Source organism: Pagrus pagrus, assembly GCF_965226575.1.
Source record: "Pagrus pagrus genome assembly, chromosome: 10".
Taxonomy (NCBI): domain Eukaryota; kingdom Metazoa; phylum Chordata; class Actinopteri; order Spariformes; family Sparidae; genus Pagrus; species Pagrus pagrus.
The window spans coordinates 34,343,417-34,370,345 of record NC_140194.1 but is presented as its reverse complement, the minus strand read 5'-3'; the positions used below and the strand labels follow the sequence as shown (position 1 = coordinate 34,370,345).

At 42.0% G+C, this 26,929-nt stretch overlaps 1 protein-coding gene across 1 annotated transcript; it reads right to left on the bottom strand.

The window, feature by feature from the left end:
* Window positions 1–26,929, bottom strand: LOC311263617 (uncharacterized protein; the record flags this gene model as incomplete). Its single annotated transcript, XM_084363807.1, has 2 exons — window positions 26,292–26,929; window positions 1–411 (listed from the first exon to the last, which is right to left on the bottom strand). Exons 1-2 carry the CDS (start codon window positions 26,817–26,819, stop codon window positions 1–3), a joined length of 939 nt encoding a protein of 312 aa, XP_084219933.1. The 5' UTR covers window positions 26,820–26,929.

Genomic DNA, 26,929 nt, shown 5'->3' with positions numbered 1-26,929 from the left:
CTAGATGTCTGTATCATCACAGTCCGCTCCGGGCGATCCTCTCAGCAGCGACTTGATATATTCCTCGGCTTTACTCGGGGATTGGAAGGCTTCCACCACGCCAGCTTTGGATTTGATCTTCAGGGTGGCCGGGTAGATCAGGAAAAACTCGATGCCGTTCGCCCTGGCTTGATCCATGGTCGTGGAGAAGGCCAAACGTCGCTTCACTGTATGGGCGCTGTAGTCCGGTGAAAAACGTAGTTTCCGACCATCGATGACGGGAGGCTTTCTTCTTGCACCTGACTCTGCTCCTCCGTCGGCTCTCAGGCCGACAGCAGCCTGTGATCCTCCGTCGGCAGCCTGGCCGACTCCTGACCCGGCTCCTCCGTCGGCAGCCTGGCCGACTCCTGACCCGGCTCCTCCGTCGGCAGTCTAAATAATATATGTACAAAATATTTCACTTATATCTGTTAATTAAGGTATTTTAATTACTTCCTCTTGTACAAGTTTGAGGCAGACATTTCCCGCCAGCGGTGCAAACAGGAAGTGAAGAGGCCTGGTCATGTGACCATTCACACTTGTTACATGACATTGGTACAAATTAGGGGAGACAATATATTCTTTCATTTAAAAAATTGCATTAGCTGCCAAAACCAAAACAGCACTTTTAGAGCTTCCAGAAGTAAAAAAAAAAAACGCGGCAACAATTGTTGCCGGTGGGATTAAACGGGGAGCTGGTATTGCTCGACATATTTAACTGTATTCTCTATAAGAGCACTGTATATAAAATTTTTCTCTGAAGGAATCAAGTTTCATGATTGACCCTTGATTATACATCAGGCCAGCTACAAATACTATTTTCTTGTCATACCAAGTTTGTGTAAATAGAGTTTTTCTATTTATTGCGATTGTTCTGTTATTCCATAAGGTGGAGCCATGCAGGCTAAAATTGTGTGTAAATAAATTTTCCAGTAGTGAAATATGTGCTTATGAAATTCAGAATTTTGTAATTTCATAGTCACATTTTAACAAAAAATCCAAACCTCCCACTTTTTTAAATATATTTTTGGGGATATGAAACCATATGGATTCAGTTTGTGATAGAAAGGCTTTTATCCAATTTATTCATTGATTCAAAGTCTAATGTATTTAATCCTCCCTTGCTTACATTTTTGACTAATTGGGACTTTTTTATATAATGTGTTTTGTTTTTCCATGTAAAATGATATATAATTGAATTGGCTTTCTTAATGTTTTGAGGAGCAACAAATAAAGACTGGCATGGATAAACCAGTTTTGAAATGCCCTCAGCTTTGGACAGTATGTTTCTTCCAAAAATGGAGAGATCTCTAGTTAGCCAATGATTTAGAGTTTCCTTCATAATCTCTTGTTTTTCATGAAAATTATTACTTTACCTTCATTTGTTATCTTTGATTATATTTAAACCCAAGTATTTTACTTCTTTTTTTCCACAGGAATGGACATTATATGGTCTTCATTGCAGGGGGACAGTGAGAGAAACCAGATGCTCTGGAGAATATGGAGATTATGTTTAAGGCTTCTTCAAATATAGATTCATCTCATGGAAAAAATACTGTATCATCAGCAAACTGACTGATAGTAAATTCATAGTCAAAAAAGGTAATCCCTTTCATCTCCGAATGATTAACAATCAAATATGCCAGTATTTGAGTACACAAAATGAAAAGTATGGGTGATATGGGACACACTTGTCTAATTCCTCGATGAATTTGTATTTTAGGGATCATTCCTGGATTAAGAGAGATGTAGCTTCTTATGTCATTATAGAACATTTTAATGATCGCACAGAATTTAACCTTAAAGTGTTTTGATCAGAAATGTATGTTCTATGGAGTCAAGTGCTTTGAAAAAAATCAATGAACAGAATAAAGCCTTCTGTTTCAAGGAGGGATTGATAGTCTATCATATCTAATATTAGTCTGACGTTGTTATGAATATTCCTACCTTTAATGGAAGCAGACTGGTACTCATCCACTAATTCAGCCAAAACCTGTTTTAATCGATTAGCGTAAACAAGAGCTAGTATTTTAGAATCATTGCAAAGCAGAATTATTGGCACCAATTGTCAAGCTTCAGTGGCCAAGGTACGTTTTATCAGTCTGTCACATCAAAGGAGCTGCGATCGCGGGCTGCTGAGAGCTGTGAGAGCTGAGGAGTAGGAGTGATCACAACCAAATATGAAAAGAGATGAGGCTTGTTTTTAATTTCCCAGGACAAAACACAAACAATGCAGTAATGTAGTAATATACATCTTTAAATGCACAATAATGAATCATTCAGAGAGTTATTAAATGTTTTTATTATTTAATTACACAGAAACCACATGGCAGGTGCTATTTTCTCATCCATAGGCTACTCTAAGTACAACAATGTGAGGGTTTCATACATGTTGGTTGGATCACTCTTCAGGAGGTGTCCTTACTCTACCAGTAGAGAATGCTTTCCTGAAATTAGTGAGTAAGTAGAGCATACTTTCCCTGGAAGTACAGACTAAAAAAGGGTTAGGGGAAAATCCTAGAGGAAACACTGCATATATTTTGGAGAGGGGGTCGAGTATGTGTCGTGTAAGTGTAAACAGTGAGTTACTTTTATCCTAGGAGCACACGTCATAATTGTGAAGGGTTTTTCAGTTGAGCTTCACTGACTGCACAGTGTGCAAATTTGTTTCATTTTTATTTTATTTGGCAGGGATTTTTTGTACCAGATAATGGCTAGAGAAGCTTAGTTATTTTCATACATAGTCTCTGGGTGTGCCACTCACGATGACACACCACCTGTACATTGAGAAACAATTGTTGCCTGATGTGCTATTAAAAAAGTTGATTAAGAGTTGGGCCTTCGAGCATGATTTGTGACACCACAGTTTAGAAGCCAGTCCTGGTCCAATATTTAATGTTCAGAAGTGTGATGTGTAAACCTGAAGTGTACAATACAAATGCCTACAGTTGACTATAGTGAAGTACATTAGGATACGTGCACAGAGCACAAAGCTCAGAGCCGGACAATGACCACCGTCGTGATACAATTAACTCTGACCGGGGCTTTAGGTTTTGTTGAGCCCGATTGTGAACACAGAGCCTGGAGATGTTGAGCCTCCTTCGTAGTAAAGCCCTGAGGTCTACTCTTCATGTAACAACTGCGCCACCTTGTGGCTAAACATCAACTGCGCTGAAGTCGTCATAACTTCATAAGTTCTCATTTTCAAATGATTATGAATACTATATTTTTTATTTGAAGCCGGGTCAGTCTCGACTGTGGGTGTTGGGGACCTCTGTGTCTGCTAGTGTCTATAATACAGAAATATTTTTGTCGACATTATCAAACGGAAGAACTTTTATTTTGAAGAGCACAGGGCAAGGAAGCACACTAGCCAATCACAGGACCCGCCCACCGATGGAAACTAAATATTGAGTGGTAAATTCGTTTTGTAAGTAAGAACCAAAAAACGAGAAAACGAGCTGAACTTTTGATTTTCGTTTTTTTTGCCCAAAACGAAAAAACGGCTTGTTTATGGTTTCTGCTTGTGTCAATTATTCCCAGAAAACAGTCTGATAAAACGTACCTTGGTCAATAATCTTCTCTGTCTTCCTGCTTTCATTTGTTCCACCCCAGACATCTAATGATCTATGTCTAAGTTGTAAATTTACTGTCCTTAACTAAACTCAGTATGAGCAGAGCTTTCATTTGAGCCTAATATTAAGGCTCTATGACGATTTTGAAAAATTGACATTTAAAGAGCCAAAAATTGGCGGCCATCTTGAATTTAAAGGTCAAAAATAGGTCAAATCAATAATTCTACATCATTTATGAATTTCTTGACCCAATTAGTCTCAGAAACCATGTATTATGCAGCACTGTGGGCCAAACCATTAAAAAGATAATTTCCAGCTTGGCTGACGATAGCCATTTTGGATATAGGGCTCTGACAAAATTTCCCCACATTTTTGTGAGGGGCACCCCGGCTAATTTTCTTTTTTAACCTTTATAGATAACAAATCCAGTGAGAAACGAACCTTCGCTCTCCACGGTCAAGGAACTGCAATAAATGACCCAAATGACCCAACTATCACTTTGCACCGGGCTACAAAACTGCACCCATGATTGAGCTATCCTTGCTTCAGGCTAGGAGAGTGATTGCATTGAGGTGGAAAAGTATGGACAGCCCTACACCTGGAATGTGGTTACGGGGAATGGCGTCATGCTTCACTGGAGAAATTAACTAATGTTGCCAAAGGGAAACTAAATAAGTTCACAGAGATATGGGACACTTTTATGCAGTTCCTGGAAAGTGATCAGACTGAAATTAAAGAGTAAATTTGATTGGCGGCGCCTGTGGAAGCTGGCATGCCTCTTATAAATAAACAGGACCACTATTGATTTTGTGCTTTATCTCTAATAATTAATAACAATAAATATATTGTAAAAAAAAAAAAAAAAAAAAGAGGTAAAACAGACACGGGCGTGGATTTTCCGGACCAAAGAGGTAAGTTAGTTGTTTAAAATTAATATAGTTTTTGATATATAAATTATTAATTATAGTTTGTATTAATTGATGTGTTTCAGGTTGCATCGGTTGTAGGAGTGGGATGTAATAATTCTTATTCTCCGGCTGTCTATTTGGCTCAATGAGGAAGCTAGTTCTGTCTTGGAGGACAATTTGGCCACCCTTATCTGCCGGCTTAATGATAACGTGATCTAATTTCATTAAAGTTGTTAAAGCACACCGTTGGTCTGTTGTAATATTACTCGTAGGATGTTTAACATAATCCGACATGTGTCGTGTAGATATGGATGTGACAGTTATTGTTTATTTTCAGGTTGCGGTGAATTGACGAGTAATGTTGTGAGTTGATTAGCTTTAAGCTAACCACAGCCAAAGGCTCACGACAGCTACAAGGAAGTCAGAGCCAAAGTCAACGTCAAATGTATTGTCAGTAGCGTTATATATACACGACATACAGAGACCCTCCGTGCCAGTGGCAAATATACAATACAATTAAAGAAATTGTCTTCTATTGTTAAGATGTAACCAATTAAGTGATTTGTACATGAAACAGTGATGGGTTTTGAAAGGACACCTCAAAATAAATCTGCATAGAGAATTCTAAACAATATTGAGAGGTTTGAGATAGCTGTCAAATGTGTTCTGGTAAACAATATCAGCATAATCAATAAAAGGCAAAATGAGTTGAGTGATTATTCTTTTCCTGACATCGAAAGTAAAACAGTTAATAGAGGGATACAATTGAAAAAGACATCCAAAGGTTTCCTTAACAACAAGAGTCAATGTGAAGTTTAAAGGAGAGTTCAGGGTCGAGTCGAGTCCTAGATATTTGAATGAGCTGACAGTCTCAAGAGGTGAACCATCATCAAAATTAATTTGCAAACTGTGGGGATGATAATGAGTGTGATGTGTATGAAATAACATGCTGCAAGACTTCTTCATATTAAGCACAAGTTTGTTTTTAAAAAAACATTTTTGGACCAAATGAAAATCAGACTGTAAAGAATTCTGGATGTGAGATAAATAAATAACAGTATCATCAGCATAAAGATGAACAGAGCATTGAAAACATATACTAGGTAAATCATTAATAAAGATGGAAAAGAGAAGTGGACCTAAGGTAGAACCTTGCGGAACATCCTTTTCAACAATTAAGTAGTCGGACTGAAAACCCTGAAAAGCGGCTAATTGACGTCTATTGTGAAGATATGAATTAAAACAGAGAAGAGCATGTTGTGAAAGACCAATAGAGTAGAGCTTGTCGAGGAGGAGGTAATGGTCAAGCATATCAAAAGCTTTGGAAAGATCAATAAATATTGCACCGGTGAGTTGGCCTTTATCAAAGGAGGAGAACACATCGTTAGTAAATTTTAGGAGAGCTGTAGTTGTGGAATGCTTAGGTCTAAAACCTGATTGAAATGGAGAAAGAATATTAAATAAATTTAAGTACTGTGATAACTGAGTAAAGATGAGTTTCTCAAAAAAATTTGCAACAGAACAGATGATAGAAATTGGACGATAGTTGTTCATATCGGTCGGATCACCAGCTTTGAAAAGTGGAGTAACTCTGGCGCATTTCCAAATGGAAGGAATTGAGCAGATGGATAGTGAGAGATTAAATAGTTCAGCAAGTGGGTACATTAACACATTATTGATTAATACATTATTGATCATCATTCTAAAGTGTCAGGGCGTTCCTGTAACCATGGTAACTCACGGTGCCAGAGGGGAGGGAGAGACGCTGAATGAAGCCGTTTACACAGATACACTGCAGACAAAGTCCAGACTATAGTTGTTACTTCACACTCTCCGTGTCGGACGAGTTCTCACGTGCTGACCAAACTCAGCAGCGCGACGAGTCCTTGCTAGCTAAGCAGCTAAACTTTAGCGCCGCTCCGTGTTGAGATCCCGCCCTGTGTGGGTCACTACACTGTCATTGGTCAGGCAAGCACACGCTGTTAACGATACAATTGGCTGTAGAGTGTGACAATCTGTCAATAAACATCAGCCAACAGTTCTCCTCCGATCTACATTGATCTCACAAGTCGCCTCTGTTAAGTTTGAATGACGGAAATCCGTCATAGCGACGGAGAACTTTAATCCATGCTGGCCCCACCGGGCCAGTGCTTGGAGCGTTCTGGTGGCCCTGACGGTTTAAAAAGTACGTCCGGGCCACCAGGCCATTTATATTGTTGACCCCTGAAGTGGTTGTCTCCGATAGTCTGTGCATGTGGGGGTAATTGTTAACTTTAGCGTTATATGTTTTATTATTCTTAGCATTCACACCTCTTTCCCGTGATATACAAGTGTTGCTGTTGTGATTAGATTATGCTACATAAGTATCACGTCAGTATGACAAATATCATAGCGTTATTAGTGCCAAACATGTAGGCTATGTCATGCTGAGACGTTAGCAAGAAGTAATTGTCGTCGGTCTCTAAACGATGTAAAAGTAATGTTTGTTTGTTCATGCGTTCAATTTGTTCACGAGAGAAAGGTAAAGTACTTTCTTACCTGTAATTCGGCCACGGCAAGTGTATGACAGAAAAGCTCCGACGTGAATATTCCTAGCGCTAGCGCGCGTCCACGAGAGTGGAAAGTGAAAGTGTGGAGCTAGGGAGTTGAAACAGGGAGGGGAGGGGGGAGCGCAGTTGTTTCCATCCCAGTCTCATGCGTTTTTCACATATTCTACAAACTCCAGCTTTAAGTTACTTGTACCTAAATCAAATAATTTTTTATAGTTGTTTAAGTTAATAAACTTAAATGGTTTGAGGCAATCGGTTTCCTCAAATGGTTTGAGTTCAGCTAACTCATTTGACAGTGTACAGGCTGAACTAAAATCCTGTTATTAAAGCCAGGATGTAGGTTTGGTTTTGATATTGATGGGGACAGAGTAGGCCTGGGCGATAAACCGAAAATTTACCGATACCGAAATTTACGACGATAACCGACGTCATTTTGCCCATGTCGGTATATTCGGTGTGTAAAAAAAAAAAAAAAAGACGTTTTTGTCTTGTTTGGCTGTGTGTGTAGGTAGGCTACCGGTTTATTCACGTGTGTAACTGTTGCCAAAATGCAACCTCGGCTCATTTTGTGAATGAACACGAGTCAAACCTTTGTGTAAAAGCATAATTACGACGAAAAAGCCACTTTTAAGATTCACCTTAGTTTCGTTTCCAGGTCAAACTCATTTACAATGGAGGTGCACGGGTCAACTTTTCTGTAGCATCAAAATCGCTATTTTTAAAACACTAAGAAGACTCGACACAACATGAAACTTTGCTCGTAGTATCACCAGGGTCTCTACACATGAACACGAGCATTGAGAACATCGTTTGTGGACACAAAGTTTGCTAAAAAGAAGGTTTTTGAACAACTCGCGTTAGCTTAGCCGTCCTGCCAGTCGAGATGCGTCGATCCCCGATCCCAGATGTAACATGGAGCTTTCTCCTTCATGTTACGCCACACTCGGGGATCGACGCATCGCGACTGGCAGGACTGCTACTGCTAATGCTAACGTGAGTTGTTCAAAAACCTTCTTTTTAGCAAACTTCGTGTCCACAAACGATGTTCTCAATGCTCGTGTTCAGGTGTAGGGACCCTGGTGATACTACGAGCAAAGTTTCATGTTGTGTCGAGTCTTCTTAGTGTTTTAAAAATAGCAATTTTGATGCTACAGAAAAGTTGACCCGTGCACCTCCATTGTAAATGAGTTTGACCTGGAAACGAAACTAAGGTGAATCTTAAAAGTGGCTTTTTCAGTTCTGGAGGAAACATTGTTACATGCCTCAGATCCTGCCTGAAGCCTGAAACGGTAAACATGCTAGTGTTTCTTAGCAAGAACCTGGAGTAAACACTGGTGTGTAGAGTAGAGTGATCACATGCAGCCACGAGTCAGACTCACATCTACAACACTCGTCTGAGTAAACAGGTCAGGATACCAAGTCTGCTGCTCCTTTTTGAAGTGCCCTGTTCAAGCCCCTCTTATTCTTAATCATCAGTGCTCTTATTTGTTTAAAAGAGTTTAAAGTTGTCACCTGTCACATGGCAGTGTTATTTGCAATAGTTTTTTCAGTGTTTTATTGACATTTTTGTTCATTACATTATTTATTATTCGTTTACAAGTGACACTACCTTTTTTTTTTAGGCGTCGGGGGGGGGGGGGGGGATTTTGTACTTATCGTTCATTTATCGTTATCGAGGTGAGTTGCTCAATATATCGTGATATTGATTTGAGGCCATATCGCCCAGCCCTAGGACAGAGGACATCACAGATTGAAAAGCTGGCAGGTTTCTACATGTCTGTTGGCATCAGAAGGGCAGAAAGAGAGAGAGGAGAGCAATTACCCAAGTTACATTATCAGGGCTGTGGTGCTATTTGTTTAAGTACTGGAGCGCATCTAATGTGCAAGTACACACGCATGTGATGGGTACTGGTATGCAAGCACACGGTTACTTTCTTTTCTTTGACAATGAATTCACAAAGACTACCGGCATCATTTTCTTGCATGCATGGTTGTCACCATGATTTCATAAATACTGAGGTCATGCATACTAGAAGGAGCAGCATTGAAAAGGAATTACAAAATATTGTTATTAAGAAAATATTTAGCAGCACAATGACCCAGTTAAAGACAGATAATTGATGAGAAAGTCAAAATTCTGAGTTAGAAAGTGAAAATTATGACTTTTGTAGCTCAATGTTTTTAACCCATACTTATGACTTTAATCTCAAGCTAATCTAATTTCAATTTTTTCCTCTCATAATTATGTTTTTTATGTCATATTTATGTTTCTTCTCCCATAATTTTAATATTTTTTATATCTCTTTATGAATATTTATCTCATAACTATCACTATTTATCTCATAATTTCTACCTTTTTTCTCTTTCATAATTATGACTTACAATGGGAATATTTATTCATCAAGCCGAGTTTTCATCTTATCCTTCTTCACTTTTCATGTTGCCCTGCCGCCACCTGTTCCTGCTCCCCGGTCGGCAGCCCTGCCCCCGCCTGTTCCTGCTCCCCGGTCAACACTGGCTCCTGCTCCTTTGTCGGCGGCCCGGCCAACTCTTGTTAGTGATCCCAACAGTTTGTTTAACTTTTATTTATTAAATTTTTCCAGAAAGCTAGTGTTAGCACATTGTTACAGATTGCTATGCATGTGAAGGGATTTCTTTGAACTACAAAAATAAACAGCAAATATTACGTAAATTGCTGCTCCTTTAACATAACGGTTATTGATTACTGTCTGAGAGAATGTGGTAAAATGAATCCTTTATATTTTATTTTTTGATGTTTTGTTTGTGTCAACACACACCTATGCACATAAATATGTATATATACTGTATATATATATATATATATATTTGTTTTTGTACTGTATGTAAATTATTATATACAAAAATATACAAAACAAAACATTTTCAGAAATGGGGGAAAGCTGAAAATTCGGTATACAACAACTGTTGCCCGGGTTCTTCATCAGTCAAAGCTTTATTGTAGAGTGGCAAAGAGAAAGCCACTGTTGAAGAAAGCTCATTAAATCTCAACTAGTTGTTCCCCCAAATGCATGTGCGGGACTCCAAGGTCAACTGGAAGAAGTTTCTTTGGTCTGATGAGACCAAAATGGAGCTTTTTAGCTATCAGACTAGATGCTATGTTTTGCAGATACCAAACACTTAACATCACCACAACCATACTATCCCCATCTGTGAAGCATGGTGGTGGCAGCATCATGCTGTGGGGATACTTCTCAGCAGCAGGACCTGCAAGATTTGTAAAGCCAGTGATGACATGTTCAGCCGCATGTCATCATTCAACCGCTGGCTGTCGAGGTGGTGTCCAGCAAACGATGTGGGCTTTGTTGATAATTGGCGGACTTTCTGGGGAAAACCTGGTCTCATTAGGAGAGACGGCATCCATCCCACTTTGGACGGAGCGGCTCTCATCTCTAGAAATTTAACCCATTTCATTAGCCAACAACCAGCCTGACAACCCAGAGTTGAGACCAGGAGGCAGAGCTGCAGTCTTACACGCTTCTCTGAGCTTCCATTAGATCAGTTGCACACCCAAAACTTCATTGAGACTGTGTCTGCCCCCCGACCACCTAAATTAATTAAATTAATCAAATCAAAAGTCCACAGAAGAGGAGTTGTGCATGAAAATCTAATAAAAATTAACAGCAACTCTGCAATCTCAAAACAAGACAAGAGAATTAAATGCGGACTCCTAAATATCAGATCCCTGTCATCGAAAGCTGTACTAGTAAATGACTTAATTTCAGACTGTAATATTGATTTATTCTGTCTTACTGAAACTTGGCTGCATCCTGAAGAATATGTCAGCCTGAATGAATCCACTCCACCCAGTCACATTAATACTCACATTCCTCGAGGCTCTGGCCGAGGAGGTGGTGTTGCAGCTATTTATGACTCAAGTCTGTCAATCATTCCTAAACCTAAATTAAATTATAACTCATTTGAAAGCCTTGTTCTGAGTCTTTCACATCCAACGTGGAAAACTTTACAGCCAGTTCTATTTGTTGTAGTGTATCGAGCACCTGGTCCTTACTCAGAATTTTTATCTGAATTCTCTGAGTTTTTATCAAGTCTAGTCCTCAAATCAGATAAAGTAATTATTGTAGGTGATTTTAATATTCATGTGGATGTCGTTAATGATAGCCTTAGTACTGCATTTATCTCATTATTAGAGTCTATTGGCTTCTCTCAGTGTGTACATAAACCAACTCACTGTTTTGACCACACCCTTGACCTTGTTCTAGCTTATGGTATCGAGATTGAAAATCTAACAGTTTCTCCACAGAATCCTCTTTTATCAGACCATCACTTAATAACTTTTGAAGTTCTATTACTGGACTACACACCATTAGGCAAAAACTCCTTCACTAGATGTCTATCTGATAGTGCTGTAGCTAAATTTAAGGAAATTATACCGCTGGCACTAAACTCAATGCCATGTCTTAATATAATAGAGGACTCCTCCGCTAACCTCAGTTCCTCACAAATCGATCATCTTGTTGATAGCACTGCAGGCTCATTGCGAACAACACTGGACTCTATTGCCCCCCTGAAAAGGAAACCTATAAAGCACAGGAGGTTAGCACCCTGGTATAACTCGGATACCCGCAAATTGAAGCAAACATCACGGAAATTTGAAAGGAAATGGCGTTCCACCAACTTGGAAGAATCCCGCTTAGCCTGGAAAGATAGCCTTAAAATATATAGGAAGGCCCTCCGCATTGCCAGAGCAAGCTATTACTCGTCATTAATAGAGGAAAACAAAAACAACACCAGGTTTCTTTTCAGCACTGTAGCCAGGCTGACAGAAAGTCACAGCTCTACTGAACCATGTATTCCTACAACGCTCAGTAGTAATGACTTCATGAGCTTCTTTAATGATAAAATTTTAACTATTAGAGACAAAATCCATCATCGCTTGCCCTCAACTGGTACTATTGTATCTTTAAACACAGGAACCTCAGAAACAGTTGTAAATTCTGACTTATATTTAGACTGCTTCTCTCCCATCGACCTCCACCAACTAACTTCGATGGTTTCTTTATCTAGACCAACAACTTGTCTCCTAGACCCCATCCCAACTAGGTTGCTGAAAGAAACTTTACCTTTAATTAGCACATCTTTACTAGAAATGATCAACCTGTCTCTATTAACAGGATACGTACCACAATCCTTTAAACTAGCTGTAATTAGACCGCTCCTTAAAAAGCCTAATCTTGATCCAGAAGCTTTAGCCAACTATAGACCTATATCCAACCTCCCTTTCCTCTCCAAGATCCTTGAGAAAGCAGTCGCCAACCAGCTATGTGACTTCCTTCATAAAAATAGTTTATATGAGGATTTTCAATCAGGTTTTAGAGCACATCATAGCACAGAAACGGCACTGGTGAAAGTTACAAATGACCTCCTAATCGCTTCTGACAAAGGACTTGTCTCTGTCCTGGTCTTACTAGATCTTAGTGCTGCATTTGATACCATTGATCATCACATTCTACTACAGAGACTGGAACACTTAATTGGCATTACAGGACCCGCATTAAACTGGTTTGAGTCCTATTTCTTGGATCGATTTCAGTTTGTACATGTTAACGATGAGTCATCCCTGTATACCAAGGTTAGTCATGGTGTTCCTCAAGGCTCCGTGCTTGGACCCATACTATTCACCTTATATATGCTCCCTCTAGGAAATATAATTCGGAAACACTCCATAAACTTTCATTGTTATGCAGATGATACACAGTTATACCTATCAATAAAGCCAAATGAAACTAATCAGCTTACTAAACTCCATGCATGTCTCAAGGACATTAAGACCTGGATGACCTGCAATTTTCTGCTGTTAAACTCAGATAAAACCGAAGTTATAGTACTTGGTCCTAAACACCTTAGAGATGCATTATCTAATGATATAGCGAGTTTGGATGGCATTAACTTGGCCTCCAGCACCACCGTCAGGAATCTGGGAGTTATCTTTGATCAAGATATGTCCTTCAACTCCCACATAAAACAAATTTCAAGGTCTGCATTTTTTCATCTACGTAACATTGCAAAAATCAGGCCCATCCTGTCTCAAAAAGACGCAGAAAAGCTAGTCCATGCATTTGTTACTTCCAGACTGGACTACTGTAATTCTCTATTATCAGGCTGCCCTAACAAGTCTCTAAAGAGTCTCCAGCTGGTCCAGAATGCTGCAGCACGTGTACTGACAGGAACTAAGAAAAGAGATCATATTACTCCTGTATTGGCCTCTCTGCACTGGCTCCCTGTAAAATCAAGAATAGAGTTTAAAATCCTTCTCCTCACTTACAAAGCTGTTAACGGTCAGGCACCATCATATCTCCAGGAGCTCATATTACCCTATCACCCAACTAGAGCATTACGCTCCCAGAACGCAGGATTACTTGTAGTTCCTAAAGTCTCCAAAAGTAGAATGGGAGCCAGAGCCTTCAGCTATCAAGCTCCTCTTCTGTGGAACCATCTTCCTGTTTTGGTCCGGGAGGCGGACACCCTCTCTACCTTTAAGAGTAGACTTAAGACCTTCCTCTTCGATAGAGCTTATAGTTAGGGCTGGTCCAGGACAGGCCCAGGCCTGTCCTGGACCAGCTCTTAGTTATGCTGCTATAGGCCTAGTCCGGGGGACAATGACACACTGAGCTTCTCTCTCCTCCCCTCTCCTCTCCTCTCCTCTCCATCTGTATACATTATGCCTGTATACATGCCCCATCTCTGCATGTCACTGACTTACTTCTTCCCCGGAGTCCTTGTGCTTTCTAGTCCTACAGGCTCCCTTGGATCCTGGCCGCGCCCGGGTCGTGGATCGTGGATGCGCCCACTGCTATGGCTCTGCCTGATCGTGGATGCGCCCACTGCTATGGCCCTGCCTGATCGTGGATGCGCCTACTGCTATGGCCCTGCCTGATCGTGGATGCGCCTACTGCTATGACCCTGCCTGATCGTGGATGCGCCTACTGCCATGACCCTGCCTAACACCCACCACTACTGTCGCTAATATTAGTCACATCTCTGTTACATACGTTACACTACTATTATCGTACTGCATTACTACATACCATCCTTACCATTAATCACTACTACTGTTATCACTAGTAATCACATTTCCATGTGCATTTCATCATTATTGCTGTAATACATCTTTATGTACTTTCACTCCTGTCAACCATCGCTTATAATCGAATACATTGTGATCTCGTTGATCTGCTCTGTACATGCGACATCTATTGCACGTCTGTCCGTCCTGGGAGAGGGATCCCTCCTCTGTGGCTCTCCCTGAGGTTTCTTCCGCATTTTTTTTCCCTGTTAAAAGGGCCTTTTTTTGGGGCAAGTTTTTCCTCACTCGAATCGAGGGTCGAAGGACAGAGGGTGTCGTCTCTGTACAGATTGTAAAGCCCTCTGAGGCAAACTGTGATTTGTGAATTTGGGCTATACAAATAAAATTTGATTTGATTTGATTTGATTAAAGGTAGAGGGTTTAATGAATGCAGCAAAATATAGGGAAAACCTGGAGGATATCCTGATGCAATCTGCAACTCCTACTTGGGAGAAGATTTATTTTCCAGCAAGACAATGACCCGAAGCAAACAGCCAAAGCTACACAGAAATGGTTTAAAGACAACAAGGTGAATGTTCTGGAGTGGCCCAGTCAAAGCCCAGACCTCAATCCAATAGAGAATTTGTGGCTGGACTTGAAAAGGGCTGTTCACACCCGATCCCCGTTCAACCTGACAGAGCTTGAGCAGTTTTGAATGGAGTACATTTGCAGTGTCCAGATGTGCAGGCCTGATTAAGATCTATCCACACACACACAGACTCAGTGATGTGACTGAGGCCAAAGGTGCATCTACTAAATACTGACTTTAAGGGGCGAATACTTAAGCAATCACTAATTTTACATTATATATATTCAATTAATTTACATCAATTTGTAGAAATCTGTTTTCACTTTGACATTGAAGCGTTGTTTTTTTTGTATATTTTTTTTGTTTTGTATTTTCTATATTGTCCATGATTCCATTTCTAAAAGCAATGAAAAGGGGAAAACAAAATATCTTCTCATCTAATCTCATTCTCGTCCGCTATGTCCCTATTGTGGTCGCGGGGTGTTGCCGCTTTTATCCCCCCTTTCGGGGGGTTGCGGGGCTACTGGGGCCAAATCCAGCTCTCACAGGGCAAAGGCCAGGGTGCACCCCTGGATGAGACGCCAGTTCTTCCAGGGCCCTCTGATGGCAGAGGCTGCCTTGCAAGGTGCCAACTGCGCATCAGGAGCAGTTTAGGGGTTCAGCATCTTGCTCAAGGATGCTTCGGCATGTAGCTCAGTTCTGCCCAGGGGAGCCGGGGTTCGAACCAGCGACCTTCTGGTGGCTGGTCACCTGCTCTTCCCACTGAGCTACAGCCGGAAAACAAATATATATTTATATATGTTAATTGAAATATGAGATATCAATATCTGCTCTTATGGCAAGTATGGTGAACTTAATCAAGAGCTGGGAGAAAAAGGCAGCTAGCCTAAGCTTTTATTTAGGCAATTTTATTTATGCAAGTTATTTCTTGAACAGTAAGTAAGTTTTTATTTGTTTAGCATGAATAAATGTTACCTTTTTTTAATGTTTGCCTTTGTGTGATTACATCATTGGAATCAGTTTGTTTAAAAATCACATTATCTTATACAAACTGTATTGTTTTGATGCCATAATTTGCCTTAACACACTATGCACTGTATCAATTTTTGAATCGAATCGTTTGAATCGTGACCCTAAGAATCGGAATCGAATCGAATCGAATCGTGAGACACCCAAAGATTCACACCCCTAGTAGCCATATATTTATTTACTAAAACTGTCGGCTTTCTTGTTTAAAGGTCGCTAGACGAGCACAGGTGTATCATAAATTAGCACTTGCTAGAGTTAACAGTCAGCTAATTAAGACAGTTATCAAAGTTTTCGGGTACCAGGGTGGACTTGCTCGTTAAAATTAAGTATAATTTGTATGTAATTTGTATGTTCGGGTGCCAGTTTTTTTAATTTATTTTTTATCTGTGCCAGGGTAGGAATATAGCATGTCACACCGCGGTGAGGGGTGTCTTGTCCTCGGTTTTTTGTCTCGTGAACTTCCTGTTTTATTTTGAAGAGTAACTCTCCTCTCGTTTCAGGTCACTTGCCCTTCCTCATGTGCAACCTGTCTGACGTCTCCCCTGATTCCTAATTGTTTCCACCTGTGCTCCCTCACCTGATGTGTCTAATAGTCTGCGTCTCCCTTTGTTCTGTGCCAGAGTGTCTTGTGTTTGTCACGCACCCCAGCCCTCATCCACAGCCTTGATCCAAGCCTCGTTTTCCCAAGTTTGTATGTCTATATTTTACCTCTTAAATGAGTGACTTTTCGTTTGTAAATTTTTCCAGTCAAGATTCTAATTTATTAGCCCTGTTGTTTGCCTCCGTTGGAGTGATTTTTTTGTTATTTATTTTCATAGCCAGATTGCCAGAGTAGTTAAGTTATTAGTGTCTTTTGTTTGCCTCCTCTGGAGTGATTTTTTGTTACCTATTTTCATAGCCAGATTGCCAGAGTAGTTAAGTTATTAGTGTCTTTTGTTTGCCTCCTCTGGAGTGAATTTTTGTTACTTAGTTTTCATAGCCACGATTGCCAGGGTAGTTAAGTTATTAGTGTGTTTTGTTTGCCTCCCTTGAGTGATCTTTAGTTTCCTTCTTTGTTTCTTTGAGGTCTTTTGCCTCACGTTTTGTAGTACTGATTTCATAGCCTTCAGAGTATTAAGATGTTTCAAAGCCTGTTTGTTTGTTTAAGTGTGTAAGTATAGAATACAAGTGTCACAATAAAGCCTGCTCTAATTGCTCCTATGCTGCTCCTGAGTCCTCCTTCCAAGTCCAGGTCTGACATAGCGGCTATATTCGCCGTCCATCACGCCTGGTGTGGAGGGTTTGGGTGGTTGGTTTCGCAGCACAATGCACTTGACTCAATCACAATTTGACCTGAAGTCATGCTTATGTGGGCGACAATAATCCAACCAGATTGAAGCGGGCGAAGTTTTTAGAGCCATGCTTTCCAGACAAGGCGCAGTTCATTTTAAACGATTATAATGTTGGTTGGTTATAGTTATTAAACAGTGTAGCAAGCCAGGTTTTGCTTGGAATATTAATTAAGAACATAGTGGATGTGTAACCTAAATCATGCCAGTGGAAATAAAATTCAGAGAATATATATATCGTGGAAGAAAACATGGTGGTAAGATTTTCAGTTAAATCTTAACTTTAATGCTTTATAGTTATATACATTGTTAAATTTGACATACAGGCTTGCACAATCAGTGATTGCCATTTTGCCATCTGCTAATGCGATCCTGCAATGTAAATGAAATACATTTTGAAATGTATCAAAATTAAAACAAATAATGGTATTGAACCTGTAGGAGACTATTTTCATTTCTGTAATATTTTCCCCACTAAGCTTTTTGATTTAGCTGAAGTAATTGTAGTAAAAAATTCAGTAGAATTGGGTGATTGTTTTCCTCTGAAGTCTGGTGTGTAGGCACATATTTATCTTTAGAGCTATGTCCTTAAGGAAATGTATTACTCTAATTTATTATTATTCAATGAGAGAGTGTTTACATCAAATTGACCAATTGCTTAACATATTTTTGATTATTTCTTCTGTCAAATAATTGCAGATGACCACAACCACTAGGGATGTTCCTCCTGTCACGGGCTCCCACCATGCGGTCGTGACAGAGACGTAGATAATTGACACTTCCTGTCCACAGGACACTTATCAACAGGTAAGTTCATAGTTGATGTCAACTTCTGGAGTCTCTGTGAGTCTTTGTTTAATGCTGTTGTTATCTTTAAGCAAGTAAATGCAACAAGTAAGGTCATTATGAGGGAAATCTATTGTGAATCAGGCCAGCCAAACAGTTTAATCTACTGCACCCAGAAGGCAGATGATTAAGGGACATATGAGACAGAACTGAAATAGACATTCTCCTTGGGCAGAAATATTGCTCTTATCGGGGACATTCACGACGTCCCCACAGTGCACCTGGACCTAAAGTCAATAAATTATTAGTCTCAGGTGGACTGCAGCTGCACAGGTGAGCTTTGACAAAGTAAAGACTTGCATCGTAAACAGTCCAGCACTGGCAGTTTTTGACCTCAGCCTCCCAACCATTGTTTCCACTGATGCTTCAGATTATGGTCTGGGGGCCATACTGACCCAAGTGCATCCTGATGAGACGGAGCGTACAGTTGCATGTGCTTCACATTCACTCACACCGGCAGAACGGAAATACTCCATTGTGGAGAAGGAGGCATTGGCCTGTGTGTGGGCTGCTGAAAAGTGGAGGACTTTTCTGTGGGGGACAAGATTCACACTGCGCACAGACCATCAGGCCCTGACCACACTGCTAGCTACAAAAGGACTTGGACGCGCAGGAATGCGTATTGCACGGTGGTCAGCCAGACTTCTGTGTTTCACATATGATGTGGTGTATCGTGCTGGTGCACAAAATTTTGCTGCTGACTGTTTTTCCAGGTTGCCTCTCCCATCAGAAGAGGATGCAGAGCCAGTGATGGAGCCTGAGCTGGTGGCTTTGCTAGATGCGGAACTGAAAGCTCTCTCAGTGAAAGACTTAACTGTAGCATGTGAGGTGTGTCCAGAACTTACTGTTCTGAGAGGGAAGATGAAAGGGGGATGGCCTAAAACAGCAAAGTCCCTACCTGCAGTGCTGAAGCCTTACTTCGCTGTCAGAGACGAACTCTCTGTCCAAGATGTTGTTGTTTACAGGGGCCCTCAGCGATGGTTAGTTCCTGTGGCCCTAAGAAAACAGCTTGTTAATCTGGCACATGAAACCCACCAGTGTGTTGTCCGCACTAAGCAGAGAACTTATACTGGTGGCCAAGTATGGACATGTGTGTGCAGGAAAGCATCAGGACGTGTGTGACGTGCCAGATGAATGATAAGTGCTAAAACACATGCTACACCACTTCAGCCAGTTCTGCTGCCTGATGGCCCGTGGCAAAAGGTGGGAATCGACATCGTTGGGCCATTTGAGTCTGCAACCTGGGACTGCCGCTATGCAGTGACACTGATCGACTACTACACCAAGTGGCCAGAGGTCGCCTTTACTCCCTCCATCACAACCACGGCGATCACCACTTTCCTGTCTACAGTGTTCTCAAGGTTTGGCAACCCTACAGACCTCATTAGTGATAATGGGACACAATTTACCTCAAGTGAGTTTGCAGAATTCTTAGCAGTGAGAGACATCAAGCACAGAAAAGTGTCTCTGTATAATCCTCAAGCAAATGGAGCCGTAGAGCGCTGGAACCGCGTTCTTAAAGAAACACTCCTCACCGCTGAGCTAGAGAGGAAATCATGGAAACCCTTCATACAGGAGTTCCTGCTCACATACCGTGCAACTCCACACAGCACCACAGGGGTGTCACCCCATGAGCTCATGTTCAACAGGAAGATGCGCACAAAAGTGAACATTGGCCCAGCAAGCAAACCCACACCGCTGCTAGAAAAGCAGCTGCGCAGTCGTGTCACCTCCAAACAGACTGCCTCAAAAGCCTACACAGATGTTAAAAGAGGTGCACAGGTGCCAAGGATCAAAGAGGGAGGTCTGGTCAGAGTGAGGAAACCCTTCCATGTTAAAAAAGGACTGTCAAAGTTCCATGCACCTGCCAGGGTGAATGAGAAAGCTGGTGCAGGTTCCTTTGTGCTGGAGGATGGACGTACATGGAACGCTTCTCACCTCTCTTTGGTCCCAGACAGAAAAAAGGACACCATCACAGGCACAACTGCTGCTCCAGCCCCTGAGCCAGAGCTTGCACAACCACCGGATGATACCATGCACAGATCCACTAGGATCAGGAAGAAGCCTGCTTGGCTTGACGATTACGAATATTAATCGTCTCTCATGGCCTCTGGGGAGGGAAAATTAAAGGGGAAATGATGTGAAAAAAAAAGAGAAAACAAACAACAATGTGAAATGACTGTTTGACATAAGGTGAATTATGTGTTGAAGCTACCTCGGTTTATTATCTGTTAGAAACCTGTACAAATACCAGTGGGAAATGAGTTTGTTCACTCATATTTAAGTTAAAGCAAAGTGACAGAATAAAAGTTAAGTTGCTACTGTAGAAGAGTTTAGTACTACAGAGTACCGTTGTTATGATTATTGAATGTGATTACTGGGAAAACTGTTTTTGCTACTGTTAAACAATGTTGAGAAGTTTGCACTATTTGTGACAGTCAGTGATTTGATTTAAGGTATTGAGTATTTCCTATTTACCAGTAAGCTTGTTAAACAAGGGGGAAATATGTTGTGTATTCAGTTGCTACTCTACAGCCTAGGGGTCGCTGTAGGTCAGTAATGCTGTATTAACTGTGTGCTGTATGTGTTAAAGCTATGGTCTACGATTTGAAAGATTTGTCATTATTATTAACATCATTTAGATGGTGGTTATGACCCAATAGTACGACCTACACAATGTGAAGAGTAAAAGGAACCAAATAAATCCATTCTCTCTAGCGCCTGCAAAACTAAAAAGAAATTGACCAATAGGAGCCATCCGGTCCGGATGGCTCCTATTGGATCAATTTTCCGATCCAATCCCCTCGCTCACTCTCCTGCTCACGTCTGGTCCCGACCCACTTCCACATTTGAAACTACAAGCGGACAAGAGGTTTGTTTTGCCCTGAGCAGTTCAGCTGCCTCTGCTTGCCAGAGAGTCAAAAGAAAGAAAGTCTGTCACTGAAAAGACACAAAGTGGAGATGTGAAACAAAGAGCGCTCAAACCCGAATAAACATCGGGTCATCATTTGAACGGTGGCGAAAGGTCCGTGAAGATATGGACCCGATGCTGATACAGCAGAGTTTCTGTTGAGCAGGTAATCTTTTGTCTATATGATGGATGTTGTGACACAGATATCTTTCATGCCGATGCTGGATTATGATTGTGAAAGCTGCCGTTAGTTTGTTTCTGTGTTATTAGACGGTGTCAACACAATGTCTGTCTCTGCAGTATTGTCAACACTTGTTTACTTGTTCGACGGAGACGTTAGCCTCTATGCTAACATTGTAAGCTAACAACAAGCTAACATTGCTATCATGTTTACACCAAATCAGCCTATTTATTTGCTTTTGGCAGCTAAATGAAGCAGCAAGTAATGCAAGTAAGATGACTGAATGGATGAATGAAACCCCAACGCAAAGCGGAGGGGTTTCGGATTTATTTCCGGATTTTAATTTTATTTGTCCGGATTTATTTCTCCATAACAACCTCTCGCCCGGTTACTACTCAACTGTTTTGCTAACCCTCCTCCAGGTCTTCTCCGTTTGTTTTCAACGAAGCCTTTGCTAAATCAATATGATGGATTATCATATACGCGTTACGATGTGTGTATTATCTGTCATAAACAAGAGATTACGGTTTACGGGCACGTTTGTGTCGCGGTCTAGTGCCACTCAGATGACAGCTGGGACACAGCTGGTCCGACGCTCTCATCTCTCATCTCATCTCATTTTCTTTTTGCCGCTTATCCGTGAGGGTCACGGGAGATGTTGCCGCTTTATCCCCAACTTTCGGGGGGTTGCGGGGTTGCTGGAGCCAATCCCAGTTACTTTATGGGCGGAGGCTAGGGTATATCCCTGGACAAGTCGCCAGTTCATTGCAGGGCCCTTCTGGCGACAGAGGCTCCCCCACAGGGTGCACGCCAGGAGCAGTTTCGGGTTTACGGTTGTCTTTTGACCGGTTGACTCGAGATTCATCACGAATGTCGCTGATACCGGCGGAAGGAAAGAACAGCAGTTTATTAGATTCCAGTGGAATTTGCATTTTTGTTGAATATTTTAAAGAAAAGTGGCCTTTTTCGGCCGATTTTTTTCAATAGCTTCCAGGTCTTTGGACCGATTGACTCGAAATTTCTCCCAAATGTGGTCCTATACTGGCTGAACTAGACACAGCAAGTCCCCATTGGATTCCGGTGGAATTTGTATTTTTGGTGAATATTTTAGTGAAAAGGGACAATGTTTCATGAGGCTGGCTTAAGGCTGAGGTTAGCGTTAGGCATGTGACCCAAAACACAACATAGCCACCTAGTGGACAGTTTGGGTCCAACACACACCATACATTGACATGGCTCTTACAATGGCCAAGCATTGAAAGATCGGACCGTCACACCCACCAGGAATAACGTAGGCAAATGCTTCTGACAACATTTCATCATGAAGGTATGAGGATGAGACTTAGTGACGGGAAATCTGTCGTGTTAAATCTGTAGGAGAAGTTAAAGACAGAGGCATAGAAATGGGTGAAAATGGCAGCGAAATCTTAACTTTGAACCAAAATGGCAGACTTCCAGTTGGACTGAGATCATGTGTCCAAGATGGTTGTGCGTCTGGTCATTAAACTTATGCGTACCGAATTTTGTTAGTGTATGTGCATGTAGGAGGTGGGGCTTCAAGTTTGACAAAATGGCCGACTTCCTGTTGGACTGAGGGTTTCGGTGCCTAGGGGTATTTTGTGCGTCTGGCAATGATACATATGTATACTGAATTTCCTTCATGTATGTGCATGTAGGAGGTGAGGCTTCAAGCTTGAAATATTCCAGGGGGTGCTATGGAGCCATCTTTTCACTTAACACAGTATTGATGCATAGACCTATTCAGGGACAACCCCTCTACATGTGTGACTAATTTGGTGTAGATGGGTCATTGTATGCTGAAGTTATAAGGACTTCCTGCGTGATGGCGAAGGATCGAAATTGACGGCACTGCCACGCCTACCAAGCACAACGCAGGCTGTTGAAGGTCTGAGGATGCTACTGAGTGAATGTGAAGTCTGTTGCATTAAATCTGTAGGACGAGTTAGTTAAAGTACGAGTATTTCATGACGATCCAAGAACTTTTTTGGTCACATGACTCGACGTTGGGTGGCGCTATGGAGTCCCCTGGCCACACCCACCCCCAATCATTTTGAATTCTAATAGCAGCACACCAATGTGACGTATGTTCCGAGTTTGGTGAGTTTTGGGGTATGTTCAGGCCACCAAGTATGCAGTCGAATGGAAGGAAAAAGAAAAAGAAAAAAAATTAAAACCGCAAGCAGTGATGAACGGGCCCTCGCCCCCCCACGTACATTGGGCTGTGGCACCGTCGGAGTCCTGTGTGTCCAGATGTGTGTTCGTCCATTGTCTGTGGAAAGGTTCTTACTAAATGGGATCCTTGTCACTGAAAACACAACAGTGACATCTTCAGTGACTTCCTGTGTCCAGTGGGTGGCGCTATAGATATGACACAGTACTGATGCAGAGACGTATTCAGGGCCAGCCCCTCTACATATGTTAGCAATTTGGTGTAAATGGGAACTTGTATGTTGAAGTTAAAGGACTTCCTGTTTGTTGGCGAAGGATCGAAATTGACCGCACGGCCACGCCCACCAGGCACAACACAGGCTGTAGAAGGCATGAGGATGCTGCTGAGTGAATGTGAACTCTGTAGTGTTAAATCTGTAGGAAAAGATAGTTAAACTACTAAGCCATAGAACTTGGGTCCGTACAGAATCGGAAATGCCATAAGGGGGTCATTGAAATAAACCGTATCACCACGCCCACCAGGAATGACGTAGGCAAAAGCTTAGCACAACTTTTCATTATCAAGGTATGGGGATGCTACTGAGCGAATGTGAAGTCTGTGGCGTAAAATCTGTAGGACGAGTTAGTTAAAAGTACGAGGCTTAGAAATGGGTTCCTACAGAATGGGAACAGCCATAAGGGGTCATTGCACTGCCACGCCCACCAGGTATATCTGAGGCGAAAGCTTTGCACAAGGTGTCATCATCAAGGTCTGAAGATGATATGTAGTGAGTGTGAAGTCTGTGGCGTTAAATATGTAGGACAAGTTACATAAAGTATTAAGCGAAAACATGATAAAAAATGAATGGGAAAACCCATAAGGGGGGCATTAGGGGGCGCTACTGAGCTGTAGTGCCACCCACGAGGGCAGTTGTGGTGTCGAATTAACGTACTCATGGGTAAGAAGCTACGGGCCAAATTTGGTGAGTCTGCGAACATCCTAAAGTCCCGAAAACAGCGTTGGAAAAATGAAAATCTCCTCACGCCGTTCAAGATGGCCGACTTCCTGTTTCAGCTAAACAACAGGTTTTTTAGAAAAAGCCATACAAACCGTTTTTTGCGTATTTAAATACAGACATGAGGCAGTGAGCCATTCTTGAACATTGGACATGACAGATGTTAGTGTCTTAGACACCTCACTATAGTTTTTACCGTGAGTGAGGACAACGGCGTCATCTGCATACATCTGGAAATGGACATTGTTACACACATCTGGTAGGTCATTTATATACAAGGAGAACAACAAAGGCCCAAGAATAGAGCCCTGCGGAACCCCAACAGAACAACTGAGATAGGGAGATTTAACATTATTAATATAAACACATTGTTTTCTGTTTGATAGGTATGATCTGAGGGGTGTGACCTTTATCCAGATGTTTGGTGATTAGACTGACCATCCACTTCTCAGCCACCTTGGAAATGATAGGAGAATGTTTATGGGCCTGGAGTTTGCCATCTCAGTTTTAGTACCAGATTTAAAAATAGGTGTAACCAAAGCAACCTTCCACTGTGATGGGACGGTGCATTGCCTGATTGACAGGTTAACCAGATGTGTGAGTGGTTTCACTAGGTAGTCTGCATTAGATTTTAGAAAGTTACTATCTAGCCCATAAGCATCTTTGGCTTTGGAGGATTTAAGAGATCTTATTATCTTTCCCACTTCAGCTTCAGTGATTTCCTCCAATCTAAAAATAGGGAGGTCATTTTTGATGGGACATGGTGTGTACATAGAAGGTTTAAACAGTTTCACAATTTGGGTGACAGAGCTTATGAAGTATGCATTTAGTGTTTTGGCAAGAGTGAGGGGATCTTTCACCAGAGCATCATATTTTCAATTCGAAGGTATTATTGGTTTTGTTATTTAGTCTGCCTGTGAGTTTGTTGATACAGTCCCAGACCTTTTTTCCATTCCCTTTGTGACTCTCTATTATATTAATATAAAATGTGGCTTTTGCCTTTCTTAGGGTTTGGGTTACTAGGTTTCTAGCATGGGTGAATTTTTGCCTGTCCGTGGTCAAACCCGACTTTAATGCTTGTTTGAGAAGTTGGTCTCTTTTTTTCATTAAGATTCTACAGTGCTCGTCTATCCATGAAAGGGTTACCCTTTGCCCTTTTCTATGGTTCCCCCTTCTGGTGAAAGCTTCCATCACTTCGCTGATTTTAGACAGGAAGACAGAGCAGCCGGAATCAATGTTATCACACAAAAGGATTTCGTCCCCTCAAGACGCTCTAGGGCTACCAGAAAATTTTGTTGAAGATTCTTTGGACAGAAACTGGCAGAAGGTTGGGGCCAGTGAGGTCTGTTTAAGCGTTTTTTTGATAGTTTTCTGGAAAAAAATATTATATTGTGATCTGACATTCCAGTTAAAAAATTATAGGTTTTAGTAATCCTTTCTGCTCTGTTGGAAAACAAGAGATCTATTCTGGTTCTGGAGTGACTGGTGACCCTCGTGGGTTGCTCTATTAATTGTGAGAGATTAAAGTAGTCTGTAATTTGTTTGAGATTTTTCCTGTCCTTTTTAACATCCCAATTTACATTCAGATCTCCCATAATGGTTACTTCTTTGTTTAAATTGCAGGTATTTAAAATTGTTTTTAATTGCTCATAGTACTCTACTTTAGCGGAGGGCTGGCGGTATAAACAAAGCAGAGTGAAGGACATCTCTGTGGACAGGGTAATATTTACTCCGACACACTCAACTTGAATTTCATTCGGCCATTTGATCTGTTCACAGTCCAGCGTGTTCTTAACATATAACAGGGCCCCACCACCTTTCCCTTTTACTTTTATTTCTGAGGACATTATAGCCCGGCATGCTCACTAGGGCTTCAGGGGATAGTGGCTTAAGCCAAGTTTCAGTTAGACCCAGACAGTCAATGTTTGAATTCAGGAGTAGGTCTTCCAGCTGTTCACGCTTATTGATCATGCTGCGGATGTTTAGATGGCCACAGAACAGTCCTTTCACTTTACATCGTAGATCCCATACAGTTTTTGCCTGGTTGAGTGTCTGAAAGAGTTTTGTAGTTCGATGCTTTTTGAAAATAGGATTTCTGGGTTTTACCTTGCTAAGTTGCTGGGCTAGTGGTCCTTGGCACGGCCCTGCTGGATGAGCCGCTGCGCTGATGGTGCCCGGGTGAACCAGGTGAGCCGCTGCTAAGGTGACGGTGTCAGGATGATGGACGCCTCCGCCAACTCCCAGCTGCTGAGCCGTTTGCCCTCGGCGCGGCCCCGCTGGAGTGACGGTGTCGAGATGGTGGATGCCGCCGTCAGTTCCTAGCTGTTGGGCCGTTTGCCCTCGGCACGGCCCCGCTGGGTCAGCCGCTGCTGAGGTGATGGTGTCGGGATAGTGAGTGCCGCCGTCCGCTTCCGCGGTGCAGGTGGAAGCCGCCATGATGATACCCGCTCCCAGCTGCTGGGCCGTTTGCCCTCGGCACGGCCCCGCTGGGTCAGCCGCTGCTGAGGCAATGGTGTCAGGATGGTGGACGCCTCCGTCAGCTCTGCTGATGTCCGCGGTTGGTGGTGTTCGCTCCCCGGGAGGTGCCGGCGGTAGCGTGTGCATCGGGCCAGCGGTGCAGGTGGAAGCCGCCATGATGATAGCCGGGGTCTGGTCGCTGGTCCCCAAGCCCCCACCACCATGTTCCAACTCAGCTCGGCGGACAGCGGCGGTGACAGCAGGGAGACACCACCGAAGTATCGGAG